This window comes from Erpetoichthys calabaricus, chromosome 3 (genome assembly GCF_900747795.2).
Source record: "Erpetoichthys calabaricus chromosome 3, fErpCal1.3, whole genome shotgun sequence".
NCBI lineage: Eukaryota > Metazoa > Chordata > Cladistia > Polypteriformes > Polypteridae > Erpetoichthys > Erpetoichthys calabaricus.
In genome coordinates, this window is record NC_041396.2 from 293,748,540 (window position 1) to 293,772,647 (window position 24,108).

At 41.2% G+C, this 24,108-nt stretch overlaps 1 protein-coding gene across 2 annotated transcripts in view; it reads left to right on the forward strand.

Moving 5' to 3' along the window:
* asic1b (acid-sensing (proton-gated) ion channel 1b) overlaps positions 1–24,108 on the forward strand; it is a 572,780-nt gene that overhangs the window by 537,497 nt on the left and 11,175 nt on the right. For both annotated transcript variants that reach the window (XM_051925074.1, XM_028798539.2), the window contains 3 exons: positions 12,586–12,677; positions 13,340–13,419; positions 14,649–14,753. In XM_051925074.1, the coding sequence (XP_051781034.1) occupies positions 12,586–12,677; positions 13,340–13,419; positions 14,649–14,753 (277 nt within the window). The remainder of the gene's footprint in view (positions 1–12,585; positions 12,678–13,339; positions 13,420–14,648; positions 14,754–24,108) is intronic.

Consider the following 24,108-nt stretch of genomic DNA (forward strand, 5'->3'; position numbering starts at 1 on the left):
AGTCATCACTTTTAATTTCACATTTCATGGAATGGCTTTTTGTTTTTTCATGGGCTTTTCCAACTATTACAATGTCCTTTTTCTGTAGCCAAGATGTTTAGGATGAGGAGAGAAGACTCATATGGCAAAGTGAGGGAACCACAGCACGAGATGCACAAGTAAACCTCACTGTAGCCTGTGGCGGACAGCCTGTGAGCGCAAAATTAGCTCTGAGACTAACCAAGACTGGGATGGGGTGTCACCATCATCCAGCCCCGCCCCAAACATCCAGCACAACCCTGTAAAGTGAGATCTGTACACAACCCCAGCGTTGGCTGTGAGACTAACCAAGACTGAGATGGGCTGTCATCAGCATCCATTCCCGTCCTGTAAAGTGAGATCTGTATGTCACTGCCGTGTTGGCTGTAAGACTGAGAATGGGATGAGGTGTGTGAAATGAAACGCCTTGACAAAGGAAAAAGGCTTGGGGCAGCCACCCATATACCTGAATAAGGCTGCAAAAAGAGTGAAGACTGGTAGCACAGCAGTGTACAGATCGAGGCAGAATTTTCTGAGTTTGTTCTGCAGGGGTAAAAGAGAAAGGTTTATTGCACCCCGCCATCCCCTGGCCTGGTGTGGAATAACCTTCTTTTTGTCCTTCTAGCTGCCTCTCATCTGCACGTGTGTGACAGGTGTCACCACCTACCAGTCCCACCCCAAACATGCAGCCCTGCCCTGTAAAGTGAGATCTGTATGTGATCGCAGTGTTGGCTGTGAGACTAACTGAGACTGGGATGGGACATCATTAACTACCAGGTCTGCCTCTGAGCACAACATCAGCCATGACAATCCCTTGGACAGGGATTGTGTATCACCAATAACCAGCCCCGCCCCGTACTGTGAGACTATTTCTGAGTGCAGCGCTGGCTGTGGGTATTACTGAGACTGGGATTGGGTATCACCAATCTCTAGCCCTGTGCCAAGCACCTAGCCCTGCTCCATGAGAACGGTCTCTGAGTGCAGTGTTGGCTGTGGGTATCACTGAGACTGGAATTGGGCATCACCAACCTCTAACCCTGCCCCATACATCTAGCCCAACTCCATGAGGACTGCCTATGAGTGCAATGCTGGCTGTGACAATCATAGATTTGGGATTGGGCGTTGCCAACATCCTGCCCCACACTGTTCCTTGAGAACTGTCTTTAAGCACCACATTGTCTCTAGGAATCACTGAGGCTGGAATTGGATGTCACCAACCGCCAGCCCTGCACCATCAGGATTGTCTGTCAGCACAATATTGGCTTTGAGAAACACTGAGACCGGGATTTGACATCACCAACTTCCAGCCCTGCCCCATGAGGACTGCCATTGACTGTAGTGTCAGTTGTGGCGTTCACCAAGATTTGGGATATGCCATCGCCAGCATCCCACCCCACAGCGTACCATTAGTGTAGTGTTGGCTGGGAGAATCACTGAGGGTGGAATTGGGCATTGCCAACCTCCAGTCTCGTCCCGAACAACCTGCCCAGCAGGTTGCAGACCCACAGCTTCATTATGACATTTCAATTCACTTTACTTATTCAATTATTTCAAATTATCTGTTTAAGTGAAGTGATTAATTATATTCATCAGTTAGGATCTGGGAACAGCAGCAGACAAAAAATGTTTTGGTGGAGGTTGTCCCATATGAATGAGTTGCTCTGCAAATATATAATCACATAATTCAAACATAATTATAAATAAGAAAGTTAATATTTACTACAGTGCATCTGGAAAGTATTCACAGCGCATCACTTTTTCCTCATTTTGTTATGTTACAGCCTTATTCCAAAATGGATTAAATTCATGTTTGTCCTCAGAATTTTACACACAACACCCCATAATGACAACGTGAAAACTGTTTACTTGAAATTTTTGCAAATTTATTAAAAATAAAAAAATTGAGAAAGCACATGTACATAAGTATTCACAGCCTTTGCCATGAAGCTCCAAATTGAGCTCAGATGTATCCTATTTCCCCTGATCATCCTTGAGATGTTTCTGCAGCTTAACTGGACTCCACCTGTGGTAAATTCAGTTGACTGGACCTGATTTGGAAAGGCACACACGTGTCTATATAAGGTCCCACAGTTGACAGTTCATGTCAGAGCACAAACCAAGCATGAAGTCAAAGGAATTGTCTGTAGACCTCTGAGACAGGATTGTCTCGAGGCACAAATCTGGAGAAAGTTACAGAAAAAATTCTGCTGCTTTGAAGGTCCCAATGAGCACAGTGGCCTCCATCATCCGTAAGTGGAAGAAGTTCGAAACCACCAGGACTCTTCCTAGAGCTGGCTGGCCATCTAAACTGAGCGATTGGGGGAGAAGGGCCTTAGTCAGGGAGGTGACCAAGAACCCGATGGTCATTCTGTCAGAGCTCCAGAGGTCCTCTGTGGAGAGAGTAGAACCTTCCAGAAGGACAACCATCTCTGCAGCAATCCACCAATCAGGCCTGTATGGCAGAGTGGCCAGACGGAAGCCACTCCTTAGTAAAAGGCACATGGCAGCCCGCCTGGAGTTTGCCAAAAGGCACCTGAAGGACTCTCAGACCATGAGAAAGAAAATTCTCTGGTCTGATGAGACAAAAATTGAACTCTTTGGTGTGAATGCCAGGCGTTACGTTTGGAGGAAACCTGGCACCATCCCTACAGTGAAGCATGGTGGTGGCAGCATCATGCTGTGGGGATGTTTTTCAGCGGCAGGAACTGAGAGACTAGTCAGGATAAAGGGAAAGATGACTGCAGCAATGTACAGAGACATCCTGGATGAAAACCTGCTCCAGAACGCTCTTGACCTCAGACTGGGGCGACGGTTCATTTTTCAGCAGGACAACGACCCTAAGCACACAGCCAAGATATCAAAGGAGTGGCTTCAGGACAACTCTGTGAATGTCCTTGAATGGTCCAGCCAGAGCCCAGACTTGAATCTGATTGAACATCTCTGGAGAGATCTTAAAATGGCTGTGCACCGACGCTTCCCATCCAACCTGATGGAGCTTGAGAGGTGCTGCAAAGAGGAATGGGCGAAACTGGCCAAAGATAGGTGTGCCAAGCTTGTGGCATCATATTCAATAAGACTTGAGGCTGTAATTGCTGCCAAAGGTGCATCGACAAAGTATTGAGCAAAGGATGTGAATACTTATGTACATGGGATTTCTCAGTTTTTTTATTTTTAATAAATTTGCAAAAATCTCAAGTAAACTTTTTTCATGTTGTCATTATGGGGTGTTGTGTGTAGAATTCTGAGGAAAAAAAAGAATTTAATCCATTTTGGAATGAGGCTGTAACATAACAAAATGTGGAAAAAGTGATGCGCTGTGAATACTTTCCAGATGCACTGTATGTTGACAATTCATATTGTATGACATTGTCCTGTTTGAAAGCACAAAGCATGACATCATACTTAAAATACAAAATTAAAATAGGACGATACGTGACATTAGAGAATCACAAGTGATGTTATCGTTGGTCGAGGGTAAGATATGAATCAAGAGGAAATGTTAGGGAGCCAACCTGTCCACCCTGTTTACTTCAAAACAAGGTTCAAACTCAAAATAACAATCGCTCTTTGGTACAACACTCACACAAACACAAATGGCCGTTGCCTGCGTGCTTAAAGGCTTTAACAAGCAGTCAACCGTCCGAGTCGGAGCTCCGTAGTACAGGTGACTCATCTCCTGAATGATACGCCACCTTCTGGGAGAGCCTCAATTTTATAGCTTGAGCACTGGAAGGGGCGGGGTTAGTTGCAAACCCTCCCCTGTGGACATCTTCTAGAAGATGTGGTTGATTAAAGAGAGAGAAGTGTTAGTGATTGCGCCCCCTGGTGTCCTGTGGTGATAGTGCTTACCTCTGACAAGCCCGGAAGGTGCTTCTCCTCATGACAACATGAATTTTTCTCAGTGTTGATTCACTTTGTGAATGAAATGAACGACGATTGTGTGACTCATTCTCAGATAATGATTACGATTGAACTTGAAATAATCAGTGAATGATGCATGCTGTGTGCAATTAATAAGCCATACAAAAGTGTGTGTGTTAAAGTGTAAAGCAAGTAATTGTTCAAATAGAAAAATATTTTTATCAGGTTCAATTTATGTGATGATTTTGTTGAAGCTACAAAGGGCTGTTAATATATTAGTTTACTGTTATGTTTATATATTCAATTTAAAACAATTCCAATAATAAGTGGTAACAAAACAAATAACTGGCATGCTCAAATATAAACATTTTGGTACTGTATTGTGCCTGTATGATAAAAGAGAGAATCCCGGTATTAATTCAGTTTGAACCCGAAAGAATCAGAAGTGAAGTGAATGAGAATCATGAATCTGAACAGAGTTACATGTATTAAATATTTAATATGCTGATAATCCATTGACCTTGTCCTGACAACAACATAGTTAAACTGCATAATTCAAATAAGACAATCAGTTAGACAAGCACAAGTGAACGAGAATTGTGCAAGTCGTTAGGAGATAATGATTCAGTTTACACATCAAATAAAGAAGAATTGTGTGCCTTGTGCTTAATTCAGTTTATGAATCAAATGAACAATCATGCAGCTCATTCTCGAATAATGATTTAGTTCAAGAATCAAATGAAGGAGAATTGTGCATCTTGTTATCGGGTAATGATTCCATTTACAAATCAAAACATTGAGAAATGTGCACATCATTCTTTGGTAATGGCTCAGTTTATGAATCAAATGAATGAGAATCATGCTCTTTGTTTTCAGGTGATGATACAATTTACAAATCAACAGAACAAGAATTTAGTGCCTTGTTCTTGGTCAATGGTTCACTTTACGCATTAGATGAATGAGAATCATGCACCTTTTTTTTCAGGTAATGATTCATTTTAAGAATCAAATAAACAAGAATTGTGTGCCTCGTTCTTGGGTAGTGAGTCAGTTTACGAATTTAATGAACAAGAATCAAGCTCTTTGTTTTCAGGTAATGATTCTGTTTACAAATGAAATGAATGACAGTCTTGCACCTCATTCTTGGGTAATGATTTAGTTTAGGAATCAAATGAATGAGAATCATGTGCTGTGCATCTTTCTCAGGTAATTATTCAGTCTATGAATAGGCAGGCAGTAGCACGGTGGTTAAGAGTTTAGACTTCAAACCCTGAGGTTATGAGTTCAACTCCCACCACTGACACTGTGTGACCCTCACTTCACCCGCCTGTGCTCCAATTGAAAAACAAAAAGAACTGTAACCAATTATATCTCAGAAGTTACAAGTTGCTTTAAATAAAAGTGTTGGCCAAATGAATAAATGTAAATGAATAACATGAACGAGGATTCCTAATTCTTGGATAACGATTGAGTTTGAGAATCAAATGAACAAGAATCGTGCAACTTGTTCACGGGAAGTAATGCAGGTTAAACTCAAACTCATGAAGCTTTGAGGCTTTCTTTCTATTTGTTCCAAATATGATTTGAAGCTTTGAAGTCTCAGCCCCAGTATGAACAGCGACATCTGGTGGTTAACTGAGGTCACGTCACGCTCTCAAGAGTGCAAATGAAGCATCCCTCACTGTTTCAGTCTCATGTCACCAGTAAAAGGTCAGAAAAGTCGGTGTTCATTTTATTCTGCTAAGGTCCTTGTCCATTTGTACTACTTAACTTTTGAACACCGTTTTCCACAGTTAGTCGCCATCTGTCACCAAAACTATCCAAATCTCTCTCTCCTCACAGCCCAACATTGTTGAATGAGAATGATGCATTTTATATAGGCTACCTGTTAATTTAGCACCAAAGCTGTCAAACCAATAAAGCGCACTGTGAAGCACTGGTGACGTTCGAAGCTTCAAACATTACAAGTCATACGACAGCGGTGCTTTGACACAAGCTCCGACACAGTGATTCAACTCACTATGCTTCAGATTAACTGACACAAGGTTCGGCACTTCGGTATCATTTTCCCATCTCTAGTTAAAGTAAAACTCAAGCAAAAAATTTGACAGAAATTAGTATGATATTTTCATAAGGTTTAATTTATTGGATTATAAAGAAACATAAATGTATTAGTGTAATATTATTTTTATATATTCTTTTTAAATTGAATCCAATAACAAATCGTATAAAACTAGCTATGTAAGCCCGTGCTGTAAAAAGCCTGGGGTCATAGAAAGTATTGAAATCGACAGAAAAAAAATTGAAATGCAGAGATGTCAAGTAATTAAAAGGAACTACTCTGGGCATCTCTCTCCAAGAGGATTCGTTTTGCCGATGTGATCGCCTCGCTTGTGTATTAGTGGCAGGAGGAAAAGTAAAAGGGATACTGTTTTGCCGATGTTAAGTGACTTTGTCTTTCTTCTGAGGTTTTGTTTCTGCTGATGTGCTCGCCACCGTTGTCTGTCAGCGGCTAAGCAAATTTTTCTCTCCTCGGAGGTTTTGTTTTTCCGACGTGCTCGCCTCGCTTGTGTTATTAGTGGTTAAGCGAATTTTCTGTTTCCTCGGAGGTGGAGCTCTTACCCGAGTCCACTTCTCTTTTGTTGGCGGTTTCACTTTGGCAACAGGCGCTACATGCTGTAGCCTCACACTTCCAGGCCAGATAGACAGACAGGGACACACACTTCCACATGTAGACGTTTATATATAAGACTCAATACATTCAAATTGTAACTGTATGATGAACAAGGGAATCACCAGAGACAGAGTCCTCGTGGAGCTGTAATGACTCATTTCAAACTTAAAAGAATCAAACATAATCTCTATATATAATCTTCATTTGGATCTTGATCTTTGTTTGTCCACGAATGAATTAGAAGAAGAAGCACTAGATGGCAGTAGAGAGACAGCTAAAACATAGGCATTGCATTAAGAATCTCCTCCAGGCTTATACTACTGAAGACTGTAGTACTCCAGTCACACCTCAAAACACAGACATTCAAACTAAACAAATTGTTGTGCTTTAAATTAACTAATCTTCATCTGGATCTTGATCTTTGTTTGTCCGCGAATTCATGATCAACCGACACGGTATCCTTCAATAAGGGAGCGCACAAAAAGGCGAGCTTCAAAAGGGCGACCTCAATTGGGCGCTTCGAATAAAGGCAAACGCAACAAAATTATTACAGAAAATGTATTAGCCAAAGGCAATGATTGAACGTATAAAAGGCGAAAGCAAGAATATCAAAAAATCCAATTAATTAATGCACGAACATTTTCCAATCCTACATTCAGTGCATTTCCAGATGTGTTTCCCGTTGATAGTTTTCTCCTTTCTGAATGTGTAGCCTTCGACTACGAGTAGATGCTGTGCGATGAAGGGCCCAGTTCACGACTGACAGCCGCGTTTAAACAGGGAGCCCTTCACAGACAACTTTAACACACGCAACATAGTTGGGCGCACAGGGCTAGTTAAGAATAATGAATCAGATGTGTGTTACTTGAACACGTTCTTTAAATATCTACGTGTGAAACAAAGAACCTTGACGACATCCTGCAGGCACTACAAAGATCCTGTTGTGCTAAATCGACTTGTTTGTGCTTGTGAATCAATTTGTGTGAATCACTGAAATGAGTCGTTGAAAAACAACAAATCCTTCGCTAATCGGTCATCACTCGCTCCATAGCATCATAAAGCTTTGCATCAATTCGAGTGTGAAAATATGAGCAAGAGAAAAAACAGGAAAATGCTCGCACTTGAAAAAAAAAAAAATCAGATTTATCAAACCTGGTGTATCCACCTTATTTTGACATTTACATTTATAAATCACAATTGTCTTGTAACTGTGTATTCATGAATGTGGCATAATCCAAATCAACCTCATACATATATAGACGTTCACTGGCCAGTAGAACAGCCGCCTTCCCGACACATCGAGACATCGCCACCTGCATCCAAGAGCATCTGAGCACACTCCACAAACTGATATATCTGTACTAGCTGTCCCCGTGGCTCTGGCCATGTAGTAATGAAACAGGACAAACTTTAAAAATCAGTCAAAAAATAAAAATAAAAGTAATTCTGGCCATTCATTAGTGAGATAGCAGTCCTACTGCCCTAACCTCAGACATAGTTTAAGGATGTTTTATTGGAATGAAGTGCAAGGTACTCCTTGAAATGGGCATATTGAGAAAGACGCAAATGACTGGATGTATCGTATAACATCACTAATGAATAATGCAAAGGCCACAGCATCAGATGGATACAATTTCATTGGCTCCTCAATGGAGTGGAGTTTTGCAGGTCTACAGCAAGATTCCATTGCAAACAGATTCTTCTGCTCCAAGGTACACTTATAATGACTTTGCAGTGTCATGATTGAATTTTACGCTGCTGTTTGGTACTAGCTATGTAAGCCCAGGCTCCTACAAACTATTGAAAATTTTTTGAATGGCAAAATTCGCAATGATCATCCATTGATCCACAATAATGCTCAGTTAATCATTCTTCATTTTCTTAAAATATGACTGAAAGCATATTTCTCTCACATCGCAAATGGAGCTGTTCAGCTATTTTGTTTTGCCGAGGTGTGCTTTAGCGTCTAAGCGAATTTCTCTTTCCTGGGCAGTTTCATATTGCCGATGTGCTCAGCTACTTTGTGCATTAGCGGCTAAGTGAGTTTCTCTTTCCTCGGCAGTTTCATTTTGACGATGCATTCGCCTCCCTTGTGAATTAGTGGCTAAGAGAGTTTCTCTTTCCTTGGAGGTTTCGTTTTGCCGATGTGCTCACCTACCTTGTGCATTAGTGGCTAAGAGAGCTACTCTTTCCACGAGGGTTTTGTTTTGCCGATGTACTCGCCTCCCTTGTGCATTTGCGGCTAAGCGAGTTTCTCTTTCCTCGGCAGTTTCATTTTGCTGATGTGCTCGCCTCCCTTGTGCATTAGTGGCTAAGAGAGCTACTCTTTCCTCGGCAGTTTCATTTTGCCGATGTACTCATCTCCCTTGTGCATTAGCGGCTAAGCGAGTTTCTCTTTCCTTGGAGGTTTCGTTTTGCCGATGTGCTCACCTACCTTGTGCATTAGCGGCTAAGCGAGTTTCTCTTTCCTTGGAGGTTTTGTTTTGCCGATGTGCTCACCTACCTTGTGCATTAGTGGTGTAAATGATGACAAGAGAAACGAAAAAGGTTTGGGGTTTTCCGGCCCCGTATACTGTACACTCTGCACAATAAGGTACAATTAGGTCCAGGGAATAGTAATACATTCAACACAAGACAAAGAAAAATGGCAAAATGGGGACATTTCTAGAGGGGGGACCGGAAGTGCCAGAGGAATGCTGGGAATTGTCGGTGAACTGGATGCTGGGAGCTATGATGTCACCAGAGGGAAGGACTAGGAGTAAGTGGGTAGGCGTGGTCATAGACTTGTGGATTCAGGGTGGCGACGCTTCCTTCTTTCTGGGAAAACAGAGAAGTTAGTGCTCCACCATTCCCGTTTGGCATGAGGTTGCATGTTACGTCTTGGGTCCTTCCGCGGATCCCTAAGTGTGCGTGCGTGACAGTGGCTAAGCGAGTTTCTCTTTCCTCGGCAGTTTCATTTTGCCGATATGCTCGCCTCCCTTGTCTATCAACACCCACTCCACCACCACCTGGGCTGGATGGACAGACAGACACACACACTTCCACGTGTAGATGTTTATAAGATACTTTTGTACTTGTTCTGAGTGTTACTGAGGTTGAGGATTCTGTTCCTTTTGTTATTTACTTGAAGTTTGTAATGGTTCAGAGGTTGTGTTTTGTTTCACAACTTCCTGGATGCCATTTTAGGTTCTCAGTTTGCCACCATTTTGTAATCCCAACATTAGGTCGGCTTCCGCGTGTTTCTAGGGGCATGGTCTCTTGAGGTCGCAACCTTTGCTTAATCAACACAACAGAATAAAAGGATGGCTTTCTTATCCAATAGGCAGATTCCAAAACTCTCAAAAACGCCTTGTGCAAAACTTCTTGCATGTTAATTTTGATTTTCACCTCTTGCTTATGTTCTTGACCATGAATCTTGTTTGTTGTTTATGGCTTTGTTTTCTTTTCTTCTCTTGTACCCTTTGGTTTTCCACAACGCATCTTTCAGTTGTGTTGAAAAGGTTTATCTGCCAGTGTGCTGACAGAAAACACAGATGATCAGGTTTTACCACTAGTGGGGTGGATTTAAAAATTGCCCCAGAATGGGTCTTCATTACCATGAAAATTCAGCTGCATTGTGATTCATAAAAGGAAAAAGGGCATCAAAAGACTTTCTTGGAATACTTGAATTTTCATAAAGCAGGGGAAGCCTGTGTATTCTATCAAGAAGAGTGGGTCCTTGTACGGTCCAAATTCCTGTATGGTTCTCTTTCCTTTTCCTATTAATCCATTCACTTTCCACAGCCTGACACTGACTGGCACACTCGGACTCAGATGTAAATTAATCCAGGACTAGCAAAGCATGCTCGTAAAAACTGTGCAAGAATAAAAGCGTTAATGAACTGATGATGAGGGAGAGAAGATCATCACACGTTACAGTAATAAATCAGATTATTTGAATAAGTAGTGACTTGTGAGAAGAGGACTCAATATTACAATAGTCACATGATTACTATGGGATGTTATTATAGTCCCTTACAACAGCATGAATATTTACAATAGAAAGTGTAACATGAACAGGTTAACACAACATATTGGATAAGAAGGGAAATGCAGGGCACGTGTAAGTCAGTATGTGTGGCCATCAGGTAATGTAGTATACTGGCATCTATAACTGTCGGAAAACGCAATTTGTTACATAAACGTTATTATCTGCGAAAATATTCCCCTGTGTGTAACCCGCAAGTACCTGTATGTTTACTGAGTTTCGATGTAACTCTGCAAAATGTAATGTACAACTGGCCATGGGTAAAAACAGGGCCTGGCAAATAAACTCCGACATTATTAAACATTTGTCCTTGTGACTTGGTGATAGTTATAGAATATGCTAAACGAACGGGGAATTGCCTACGCCGTAATATAAAGGGAATATCTTGTTTGGAGTTGTCAGTGTTATGGAATCCCTGTAGTTTTTCCGTCGTAATGTTTCTTGTTGTCTGGCAGTTTGCCGCTGCTCTTCAGAAAGGTTCTGTGTGTAATTGGTTTTTCGTCTTGCTAGGTTGCAAGACTTGCTGCCGCTGATCTTCGGATAATGTCGCTCTGTGGTTTGTCATACGTTGTCTTTGTTGTTCTAAGGCAGGAGTCCTCAATCACAGTCCTGGAGGGCCACAGTGGCTGCAGGTTTTTGTTCTAACCTTGTTGCTTAATTAGAAAGCAATTCTTGCCAATAATTTAATTTCATGGCTTTTGTTAGTGCTTTAAATCTGCTATGTCAGGTCATTCTTATATCCTGGATTTTCTTTCCCTTTCTAAGGATATCATCCAAATGATTTGAAGGCTAAAATGGAGGAGTAATTCTCAGTCCTTCACTTTTTCCTCTTCAATTTCCTTCCAAGTATTTAATTTAACCCAATAGTACATGATAAATACACACAAGTGTAAATAGTAACAAGCTAGATGGAGAAATGCTGGTCTCTTTTGTCATTTGCATGTTATTGCTAATTATGAGCAATTAAAAGCCAAGAATATGGCTGTTTAAGACTAAAATAAGCAATAAGGGTTCAAAATATTAACGAGCAAGACAACTAAAGTGAAACAGAAGTGTTACTTGAGCAATAAGTGCTTCTTATTAAGCAGTTGGGTTGGAGCAAAAACCTGCAGCTACTGCGGTCCTCCAGGTCTGTGATTGAAGACCGCTGTACTAAGGCATCGTTCCTGTGCTGGTTGGTCTGGCGTGATGTCGATGTTTCTGCTTCTGTGCGTTGGTCTGAGTATGTAGGCTGGCGAAAGCATTTCTGTTGGCCGCCGCTAGGCTGTGTGTGCCTTTTCATTTTATCGGGAGGCTTACGTTGAGGTGAAGGAAAAAGGAGATGTAAAATGGTGGCGTCATAACACAGTTTCGGTCAGTAACAAAGTATGCACCCAATAAACAGTCAAATACCACAGTCGATAACTGGTCACATTGAAGAACTGAAGACTTGAAGATAAGCCTAAGAGCAAAACTCTGCCAGGAACACAAATTCCTCACTATTGTCATGGAGGGATATAGTAGTTGTGGCAACTGTTGTTTATATCGAGCACAGATGGACACACAAGCGAAATAATATAAGGATATGACTAAATGCAGATGGCACATTAGGACTTTTAGAAAATTTGTCTTGGCTCAGAAGAGAGTGTCTCCATAGGAATTCATACACACCTGAAATGGAAGAAATGTAGATAAAACTTGTGCCACTGGGTAACTCGGTAGCCTTTTTCCGTGCCTAGGCTAAACGAGAACCCCGTGAACCCAATGGCCGATTAGGTTGCTAATTTATAAAGAGACAGCAGACTCTCTCAGTCATGCAGCACTTGTATCTGTTACTATGAAGGGCATGGTTGGCACTAGGGTGCTGTCTTGTATAGAGTCCTTTACCACGTGTGCTGTTAACGAGGTTGAGACCACATGCAATAAACAGGTTGCCATCTTTGTCTCCACCTCTACTGTTTAGTGCCATTTTAATGAACTCCCTCCTTGCTCACATCTTATTTCTCTGTCTCCCACTTCAACCCAGAGAGAACATTCTAGTCCTGGACATCTTTTTTGAGGCACTCAACTATGAGACTATCGAGCAGAAGAAGGCCTATGAGGTGGCGGGGCTGTTGGGTAAGTCAGATGAGAGGATTTTGGTCAATCTAAGGCCACGTTTACTCTTTCAGCTCTCGATGCCTGAATCAGAATTGGTGAAAAACTCCAATCTGATTTCCATGTTGTTCACATTACACAGTTTAAATGTGGCCTGAGAGTTTTCCGACATCTCCGGATTATATTGAATGTATATGTAAACTCTACATACATGGCGATACAGGTAAGATGTAATAATAATAATAATAATTCATTACATTTATATAGCGCTTTTCTCAGTACTCAAAGCGCTATCCACACAGGGAGGAACCGGGAAGCGAACCCACAATCTTCCACAGTCTCCTTACTGCAAAGCAGCAGCACTACCACTGTGCCACCTGTAAGGACAATCATGGATTCCCATCATTATTATTTTATTGTGTCGCATGATGCACAAAATTAACAACATCAAGTCACATCCTCCATTGGAAATCTGATGGGAGTGTAAACACAATTGGAATATGAAAACAAATGTATGCCATATTAGTTTGGGGTGCTCACATTAAAATCCAGTCTATGTCAGACTATGTGTGCAATAATCAGAATCTGGTCCCTTCTGAGTGGTAGCGTAAACTCGGCTTGACCCTCTTTTTATATTTGCGGCACATCTCTTCATTTCTGGTGTCTTTGTATTCCATCTTAAGGAGACATTGGTGGTCAGATGGGCCTGTTCATCGGTGCCAGTATTCTCACCATCCTGGAGCTCTTCGACTATCTGTATGAGGTGAGTGGCCCTGTATATTATGATGCAGAGCACTTTTAGGGAGTGTTTTGTCTTGGTAAAGTAATATATTACTCTACTTTCCCATATTGTATTATTAATATGTAGCCTTTGTCAAAATGCCTCAAATCTCACAGACTGACCACTGTTTATAACATATTGTACCATATAACTTCTCCCCACCTTCCATTCTACATGTATAACTTCAGGCAATTAGGTGTAGTAAAAGACAAGCAGGAGTTAACTTACAATTTAAATAATGTATTATTGATAATATTCATAAATAATAACAATATGCAAAGTGCATTTGAATATTGGCAACAATACAACCTGATAAATGTTGATGTGTAGTTTCAGGCGTCACACAAACTTGTAGTTACTTTAAATGTCTCTAGTTAAGTCCTCATTTTGTGGTCCGCTTTCTTCAGAACAGGCCGCATGCCTGTCTCAATATGGCTGCCGAGCTGTGCTCTTCATTGTGTTGTCCTTTTCAGTTCATGGTGTGAGATACTCTTTCATCAGTTTGGTAAAAGAGAAAGAGAGGGCGAGGTAAAGTAAGCAAATTTGTAGGTTGTCTGCCCATCCCCTAGAGCCAATAGGGCATTGTGGTACTTAAAGGCTTTTCATACAAGCCAATTCCAAACTGCCATACTTCAGACCAATGGGAGGATAGAACACCATCACACCTGCCCTCCAAACCATGTGTTAAGGTGAAGCTTGGCAGTTAGGCAGCCTGGCTTTCCTGAGGGGGTTGACTCAGAGACTTCAGCACAGAGATATTGGCCAGACTTGTTTGAGGCATTTCCCCCAACCCTAAAAAATTCACTTTCCTGACTTAGTCCCGGGTGGGGGGGGCTTGGTTTGAACATGAATGCTTCTCACAAATGTAACACTAATATTACATTGCTTTGCCCAAGTTACAAATAAACACATACAAAATATTTATCAACTTGTAGGCAAAATTTCACATAACAAAAGGGAGATTTGATGAAAAGGCGCAGTCAGTCCTTGAAGTTTAAGATCCATCATGGTGACTGACTAGCTGTAACTGAGCCAACTAATTAGCCAAATAAGCTGACCTGCATCCCGCTCATCCTCAGCGCTCACAGGGTGTCATTCTTCACTTTTTTTTTTTTCCTCTGCTGCCGCTCACTCAGTGCTCACTGGTTTATTTATTTCGCCCTCTTTTGCATTTGCCACATCTCACCTCTCAAATCTTTTCTTCCCTGTAGGTAATAAAGCATAAAATCTACAGAACATTGAAGTGTCAGAAGCCACATCACAAGAACAACAACGACAAAGGCGTGGTGCTGAGCCTGGACGATGTACGACGCCACGTAAGTATTCAGTGCCTTGTGCTAGCATGGAGAGAGTCTGCTGGGAGAGTGCCAGCGTGGTAGTGGGTTGTGATGATCTGGGAGTGCGGTGGTCCAGAGTCCTAATCCAGTCTCTAAAATAGAGAGACAGCAGATAAAGTAGACTGATCAGAGATTTGAGCAGATCATGAGGAATGAGTGGACTGAGCAGACTGCAGTGGGCATGATCAGGGAGGGAGATGGTCATGGGTCCTAATTCAGTCTAAAATGGAGAGGGAGGGCAGATAAATACTACTGGTTAAGAAATATGAGCAGATCCTTAGACGTGAGTGAATAAGTAAGACAATCAATGCTTTAGGTGTGCCCTGGGAGTGAGGTGGTCAGAGGTCCTAATGTAGTCTTAATGAAGGGGCAGATAGGGAATGCTAGAGTGGATATACTGTATGAGCAAATCATGAGAAGTGTGCGGGCTGCTTGATAACTGCAGTAGGTATGATCTGGAAGTGAGGTGGTCCGAGGTTCAAATCCAGTCTGTAATAAAGAGACAGAGCAGATACTGTAAATAATATGGGATAACAGATGTCAGCTAATCAATACCGCAGTAGGCGTGCTCTGTTAGAGAAGAGTTCTTGGGGTTCTAAAGCTAGTCCTGAATAAACAGAGAGCAGATAAATAATAATGGACAGGAGCCATCAGCATTTGAGGAGTGAGCATGCTAATGAGACTGCAGTGGATGTGATCTGGGAGTGAAGTGATCAGGGGGCCAAAATCGACTCTGTAATAAAGAGAGAGAGAGAGAGAGAGAGCAGATAAGGAATTCTAGATCAGCAATTTGAGCAAATTTCTAGGAGTGAGGGAGTTGATTGATATTGCAGTGGGTGTCATCCGGGAGTGAGATGGTCAGGGGTTAAACCCAGACTGTAATTAAGAGAGCTGATAAATAAAATGTTGCTTAAGAGATATAAGGAAATCAAATTACATTTACTGTCATGTATCCACAGCACAGTGAAATTTGTATTCAGATGCCTTTCTCGGAAACACTAACAAAGACACATTACAAAAAATCAATAAATAGCATACTAAGCATGCAACATATACAGTTATGTAGAATATAAACCACGTATTTGCAAGTAATATATACACACACATACGCTGTTTGTTTTGTTACACTATTTAAATTCATATGGTTGACTATTTAGTAACCTTATGACTTGTGAATAGGGGGGATTGAGAACAGGGGCTGTGCAGGAGCTCTTCACTAAGCCAGTTTGCCTTTCTAAGTCAGTGAATGTTGAGTATATCCTCAGCAGAAGGCAGCTGGGTGCCACTCATGCTCTATGCCATTTTCACCAACCTCTGCAGTGCTTTAAGATCTTGAATTGATCAGATGCCATACCAGGATATGATGAGACCAGTGTGGATGGACTCCACTGTGCACCTGTAGACAGGGTCATGCGGTCAGGGGAGGCTGTCATCATAAACATTAAAAAAATGTGTCCACTGGTCTGTGCTATAAATTTGTTTTCTGTATGATTCCAATAATTTTGATCATTTTTACAGTCAAAATTCGCTGCTTGCCGCATTTCCTGTTCAAATAAAGGGGAGAAACGTGAGGTGTGGCAGCGACGAGCCTCACCTCACCTCGCACTGCGCTCTCCCTCACTCACTGGGTTGATGCCTGTAATTGGCGCGTACCTGTTGCTGTCTCTGTATGTCGCCAATATAATGTTTGCAGACACATTTATTACACTGCCTGGCCAAAAAAAAAAGTCGCCACCTGGATTTAACTAAGCAAATAGGTACGAGCCTCCTATTGGATAATTACTGCATGGGCGATTATCTTTCAGCTGGCAACAAGTTATTTAACCCCAACTGGTGCAATGAGTTGCTTCTCATTTCTTAAACAACCATGTCGAAAGACACATCTCGTGGTCGTGGAAAAGATGTTAGTCTGTTTGAGAAGGGTCAAATCATTGGCATGCATCAAGCAGAGAAAACATCTAAGGAGATTGCAGAAACTACTGAAATTGGATTAAGAACTGTCCATCGCATTATTAAAAACTGGAAGGATAGTGGGGACCCATCGTCTTCGAGGAAGAAATGTGGCCGGAAAAAAATCCTGAATGATCGTGATCGGCAATCACTTAAACGTTTGGTGAAATCAAATCGAAGAAAAACAACAGTAGAACTGCAGTCTATGTTTCATAGTGAAAGTAAGAGCATTTCCACACGCACAATGCGAAGGGAACTCAAGAGATTGGGACTGAACAGCTGTGTAGCCATAAGAAAACCACTAATCAGTGAGGCAAACTGGAAAAAAAGGCTTCAATTTGCTAGGGAGCATAAAGATTGGACTCTGGAGCAATGGAAGAAGGTCATGTGGTCTGATTAGTCCAGATTTACCCTGTTCCAGAGTGATGGGCGCATCAGGGTAAGAAGAGAGGCAGATGAAGTGATGCACCCATCATGCAAGATCTTGGTGAAAAATTAATGCAACACTGGATGGAACTAAATCTTGTGACATTGCAGAAGCTTATTGAAACAATGCCACAGCGAATGTGTGCCATAATCAAAGCTAAAGGCGGTCCAACGAAATAGTAGAGTGTGTGACCTTTTTTTTTAGTGGCGACTTTTTTTTTGGCCAGGCAGTGTATAATCTCTGACTTTCCACAGTCTGGCTAATATCTTTAATGAATGTGTGTGACAAATTTAGTCTTGCTGATTAGACATAAAAAACGCAGTGAAAAGGCACAAGGTGAGGCAGACAGTACCGGGGCGCCCAGAAAGGGGGCGCCTGTGAGCCAAACAGGTGTTCTACACAGAGACGCCAATAAGTTAGCAATATCAGAAAGTCAAGTGCACTGCAGCGGGCCGTTTATTTTTATGTTTTGTTCCGACTGACTGACAAAATGGCAGATTAAGATTTTGAAAAAGTTCATGTACAAATAAAAGTAAGACCATAAACCGTTTTCAATTTTATAAAAAATAGGATCAGACTATAAAAAAAAAATCCAATATTTGAAAGCTAAATTTTGACCTTAAATAAAATATTCTTTTGTTTTTCTTGTGTTTTTTGTTGAACAGTCTGTAGTAAAATTGATTAAAGTATCAGAATTAAAAGCTTTTAAAAACACCTAAATATTTTAATTCAGCTTAAAATTGAAATCTTTTTTTTTTTTTTTTTTTAAACACCACTCTATACTTTTGTTTGTATTGAATGAGTATGATTTGTGGAATTGCAACGGCAAATTTAGAACACATGGAGGGTGCGGAGCAAATGCGCTCTCTCGCCACTATAAATGTGACATTCTTTCTCAGCCAGATATGCACCTTACCTGTGTGTGTGTAAAGAATGAGATATGAAACATAACCAGCAGTCAATGTGCATGCTGCCAATTGAATAGTGAATAAGCTGCTCTTTGGGATTCATATATTCGTAAATCCGACTCTGAAGGAGTCAGCGCCTCACCAGTCATGAACCTCACCGTACGTCACTGCCTGTAGACGTTCATGAGATGAGAGCAGATGCAAAAATGTGAGCTGCCCTTGGACTTCTGAGGAAATAGAGACGCCGTTGAGCCATTTTGATAAGAGCAGAAATGTGACTTTCTGTTTCACTTGATGGTCACTCCATGAAATGTGAAGCTGCTTACCCTCTCCACAGCATCCACTCCAGTTTAGACATCAGAGTGGTTTGCCTTCTGCTTCCATAAGTCCAGGAGTGTCAAACTCAATTTTACTGAGGGTCAATAATAACACTTCATATACCCAATGTGGGCTGAAGAACATCAGCAAACAACTGTTGTCACTTTTCTTTTACAGATAAGACACTCAAGTGCATCTGTGCTCATCACAATCATATATTCTGCCTCCTGTCTCTTATGAAACCATCTTACCTCCATATTAGCTTTTCTTTTCTTGGACAATGCAGTGGGTTAGCAAAGCTGCCAGCAGCCACAGGTCCGAGATGAACACCAAGTGTATAAAATCACACCAGCCAGGGCCTACTTCCCTACACAAAGTTATAAATGGTGCCACCACGATAGATAGATAGATAGATAGATAGATAGATAGATAGATAGATAGATAGATAGATAGATAGATAGATAGATAGATAGATAGATAGATAGATAGATAGATAGATAGATAGATAGATAGATAGATAGATAGATAGATAGATAGATACTTTATTAATCCCAATGGGAAATTCACACCATTATGTCATGGATGCAGGACTATTGCCGTTTTACTCTTTGATATAACATTTTGCTTCTATTCTCATAGTCTGAAATCAGAATTGATTAAATGGAAACCTTGATAACAATTCTGAATAGTTCAGGAAGAGGCAACTGCTCTGAAAACTGGCAGGTCTGGTTTGAAATGTCATGGCATTGCATTGAGTAAGGAATTGGGAGTGATCTGATCTGGAATGTGTTGGGTTGGGCTAATCTAGAATATTAAAGGTTGGTAACATCTGGATGTCAAACATGACAGACGTCAGGCCGCCACTCACCTGATTACACAGTTTTTTTGTTTTTGTTTTTTTTTCATTTCTTGTAAATGTCCTACATTAAAATATTTCCCGAAAAATGATGATGGCAACTAAATGAGAAAGACCATTCAGAAGCAATTACTGGCCATTCAAATCCAAAACGAGGTGGACAACAAGGAGGAGACTGACAGGTTTTGGCTGTTGTACAGCTCATTATTTTTAGGTTCTGCATTCATTTCATTTGTCATTGTGAGTTTAGACATGGGTATTGTTGTTTTTGCTTATTTTTATGGTTGTGATGGAGACATCATATTGACACCAATTCGATAAGGTTGCTTTCACTTCAGCAGCCATCTTTGTTGTGGCTTAGGTGGCTGCTTTTGAACACGTAACCCCCAACCTTGTGGTGTTTTGAAATGATCACTACATGCGTTTTTAAAGGTATTGCCGCACCATTCTGGTTATCTTGGATTTGGGATTTTTCAAAACAAACCTTTGCTATCTTTGCTTGAGTTTTCTTGGTTTGAGCTTTATTTTTGAGTAGTGTGGTAATTAAATTCTACGTAGATTTTTTACTTTGACTCTTTCTTTGCCACAAAAACTGTTTAATTTTCTGATCTTTTTAGTGGTACTGGTTTTTGACCTCTGCCTGTCCTCGATTCTGTGCTTGCTTCTCCTTCTGTGTAGCTTTTTTAATCTCCTTCTCACGTTATTGACAGTTATCTTAGCACAGACTTTCTTTGTTCCTAAAATTGACAAGCCAAAGAGGCCAGAATGACATGTCTGTTATGACTCTCCTTTTTGGTCTGCCTACTGTTTTTGATCAGTTTTATAAATAGGTAAGGGCTAGACACCGGAGTGACAACAGGCTGGGCGGGGCTATACACTGGAGTAACAGCAGACTGGGTGGGGCTAGACACCGGAGTGACAGCAGGCTGGGCGGGACTAGACACTGGAGTGACAACAGGCTGGGTGGGGCTATACACTGGAGTAACAGCAGACTGGATGGGGCTAGACACCGGAGTGACAGCAGACTGGATGGGGCTAGAAACCAGAGTAGAGCAGGCTGGGCGGGGCTAGACACCAGAGTGGCATCAGGCTGTCCCTCTGGAAAGTGTGCGCCAGTATTGCCAGGTCCGTGGTTTTGTCCGAGGGGAAAAAAAAGGCTTTCATAGGTTGTGCTTGTTTGGGCTACCTTTTTAAATACAACACTGTATTCTGGTCTATTTATCAACACCCCTTCACCACATTTTTACCATGTTTTGCATCCATCTGGGACCCCTTCCCCTGCTATTTGCACCTGAAATACCTCTGAGGCAAACCTTTTCCCCATTCTCGGACAGTGCCCCCCCACCCCCTTTCTGGGTTGTCATTTTTTTCTACCTCTGGTATTGAGCTGTTTTTTGTGCATATTATCTATTAATAAGCCGTCTTTGGGCTATACAATTTTTAATGACCAGGCAAATTCCAACAAGAGGACTTGTAGAGGAAAAACATAATTAGGAGCCGCATACGTCAGGTCTATTAGAGAAGCATTATTGTGAGCCTTTGTTCAAAGAGACTGACCTGTTGTTTCCATTTGATTTACAAGACCTCAGATGACATTACATCTTTAAATCCTACAAAGGCAAGGCAAGAAATAGTGGGGGTCCTGAGAGTCCACAATCCCCTAATTAATCCTTTATATGCCTTGAAAGCCTAAAAACCAAAATAAGGGATGGGGGTAGTCCTTGCAAATACATTTTAAAAGGCCATTATGCAAAGGTACTGTTTATAAGGTTGGAGAAACTTGCAGTCAACTGATACTGAGGAAGTCACTTGGATGAGTGATGTAACGTATCTCCCTGGAAAAGAACTATGTCCAGATGAACTGAATCAACTTTTTAGAAGATAGATAGATAGATAGATAGATAGATAGATAGATAGATAGATAGATAGATAGATAGATAGATAGATAGATAGATAGATAGATAGATAGATAGATAGGGCACTATATGATAGATCGATCGATCGATCGATCCAGATCCAGATTGTAGTATTAATCCAGCAGTGGTGCACTAACGCGATGCTCCATTTAGCCCACTGTTTCTCATACGCTGGTAATGTCATTGCACATACCTTTAAAATGCTAGCCCGTTCATCCACATATTCAGTTCTTCACTCTGTCTCTTCACCTCCAGCTTAGTGTTAACAGTAGCTAAAAGGAACTTCTACAAAGACTTTAGTCCTATTTTCATTTGTTGTTTTCCACCTTTATTGTCCAAACTCCTGCTCTTGTGTGCCTCAAGTGAAAGGCTCGCTGATATGTAGGCCTTTGCCTGTGCTTTGGCTGTGCCCTTTGGCCCCTCCGTTTATTTATTTTCATTTCCTGGTTGTCTGCCTCTGTTGCTAGCCTTATGGCTATCCCTGCCATCATAATAATTTGGGATTCAAAAACTTCCAGCAAACCTACAACTGAGATGAGTGATTGGGCTGCTGCATTACAAATTACAGCCAGGTTATGTGGCATAAACCTACAGAGTGTGAAACTAAAGCTCAGAGAAATACAAAGGGATCCTAGAGAGAGAATGGAAAATGGAAATCCCAGTGTTACGAGTACTAGGAAGGCTACAACCATCAAAACACAAGAGTCACAAGAGCAAAACACAAAAGTAAATGATTAATATTTTTTTTAAAAATGAGACAATAACTGTAGATTAAAAAAGTGAATAAAAAAAATCAGGAATGTTCAAAGAGCTAAATACACCAAAATGTAAAAATCCTTTACACAGATATCGTAAAAATCTAAAAACCCAATTAATTTATGAACAAATTGACACATTCGCATTACCACCTCTGCACTAAGGGTGAGTGGTTTCATTTCCCAGCAGATGGTGATGTTCTGCAAAAATTAAACAAGTTGTAAACCCGCTGCAGTAATAAAATATAGTTAAAATGTTTATGTATATTAAGATGTTTGCGGCAAACTCAACTTGATCATCATACATTTTTCCCAATTTTGTATTATGTTTAATGGAAATTCATGTCTAGAAAAAACATTCAAATTTCTTTGTGTCTGGCATTGCTTTCCTGTTTCCTGGTCAGGCCCTTGGACCCTCAAGTTTGTCCTCATGCCTTTGCTCACACGTGCTCATGTGTACAGGTGAAACCTCAGCTTCTCAGTGCCACCTTGGGACCTGAAGGCCTTTTAAAAGACCCATTGATTGATTTTTTGTGAAGCAGTTTAAAGCATTTGTGAACTTGTACATCCCACTATTTTGCAGTAGCTACAATCCTCACCATTATTCATGTCAATTATGCACAATACTCTGACAATCTGTCAATACATCTCCATTTAGTGTGATTTTTAATTGCATTATGGCTGACAATTTGTTATCATTAGTGTTATCAATGATCTTTTTTCCTGCCGTGTCCCTCGCCTGCTCATTCATTCAATCAGCTTTGACTCACATCACTCACTGGTGGTCAGAGCAACACTATCTACACTCACTTTTCCAAACTCTGTGAGGTGATTCAAGCCAGGATCTTTCTAGAGGCTCGGTGGTAACCACATACCAGACCAGGCCAATGGAAATAAGTAAAGGAGCAGATCATGTAAGCTCTGCCATTTAAGTGCTTCAGCATCTTTCTCTGTTCCTCCCTCTAACACACTCACACTATATGTATGATGAGGATTTGTCTGTTGAGGATATGCATATCCTAACTGACACATTCTATGTAATTAATTTATGATATAGTGAGATAGATATGGAAGACACTATTTGATTGATAGATAGATAGATAGATAGATAGATAGATAGATAGATAGATAGATAGATAGATAGATAGATAGATAGATAGATAGATAGATAGATAGATAGATAGATAGATAGATAGATAGATAGATAGATAGATAGATAGATAGATAGATAGATAGAGATCTTTACTTGTCCTAAGGGAATTGCCAAAGTACCAGAGGCAGATTGTACTATTCATCCAACAGTGGTGCACTAACAGGATCCTCCAATTAGCCCAGGGTTTTTTATACACTGGTAATGCCATTACACATACCTTTAAAATGCTAACCTGTTCATCCACATATTCAGTCCTTTACACAAACCAGAAACCATTTTAATGACTTCTCAGAAGTACTACATTCCTTCTGATAGCTCTCTCTCTCTTTCTCATTCCCCTCTCCTTGTGATAAAGGTAATCTCTCCCTCAGGCTCCACCCCTTCTGACGATATCACTCTTTCTCAGACTCTGTCCCATTTGATATAATCTCCTTCCATTTCTTTCATCTCCCACCCCTTCTGATTGTGTGAGCCTCTCCCTCAAGTTTCACCACTTTCCGATATCATCTCTCCCTCTCTCATCCCCCACCCCTTATGACAATGCGAGTCTCTCACTTAGGCTGCACCCTTTCTAACTGCGTCTCAAGCTCTCTATCAGGCTCCACCCCTTCTAACAATGTCTCTCTCTCTCATGCCCCGCCCCTTCCAGTGTGTGGGTGCATGTCTGTCTCTCAGGCCCCACCCTTTTTAACACTGTCTGTCTCTCTCTCTCTCTCTCTCTCTCTCTCTCAGGACAATGTAGCCTCACGAAACGTTTCATGCCCAAAACTCCACTCCTCTTTACACTCAGCTTCACTATATACATTTTCCCCCAAACTCCTTTCTGTTACAAGAGGATTCTTTAAGGAGCAGGAACAAAAGTTGAAAGGAAGTCAATGTCTTTCCAGCCAATAGTGGTCAATAGAACATTCAGGTGATTGTGCTTCCAGTAACCACAGCAGCTGAGAGTTAATGGCAACAGAATGGATTACAGTAATCCCTCCTCGATCGCGGGGGTTGCGTTCCAGAACCCCCTGCGAAAGGTGAAAATCCGTGAAGTAGAAACCATATG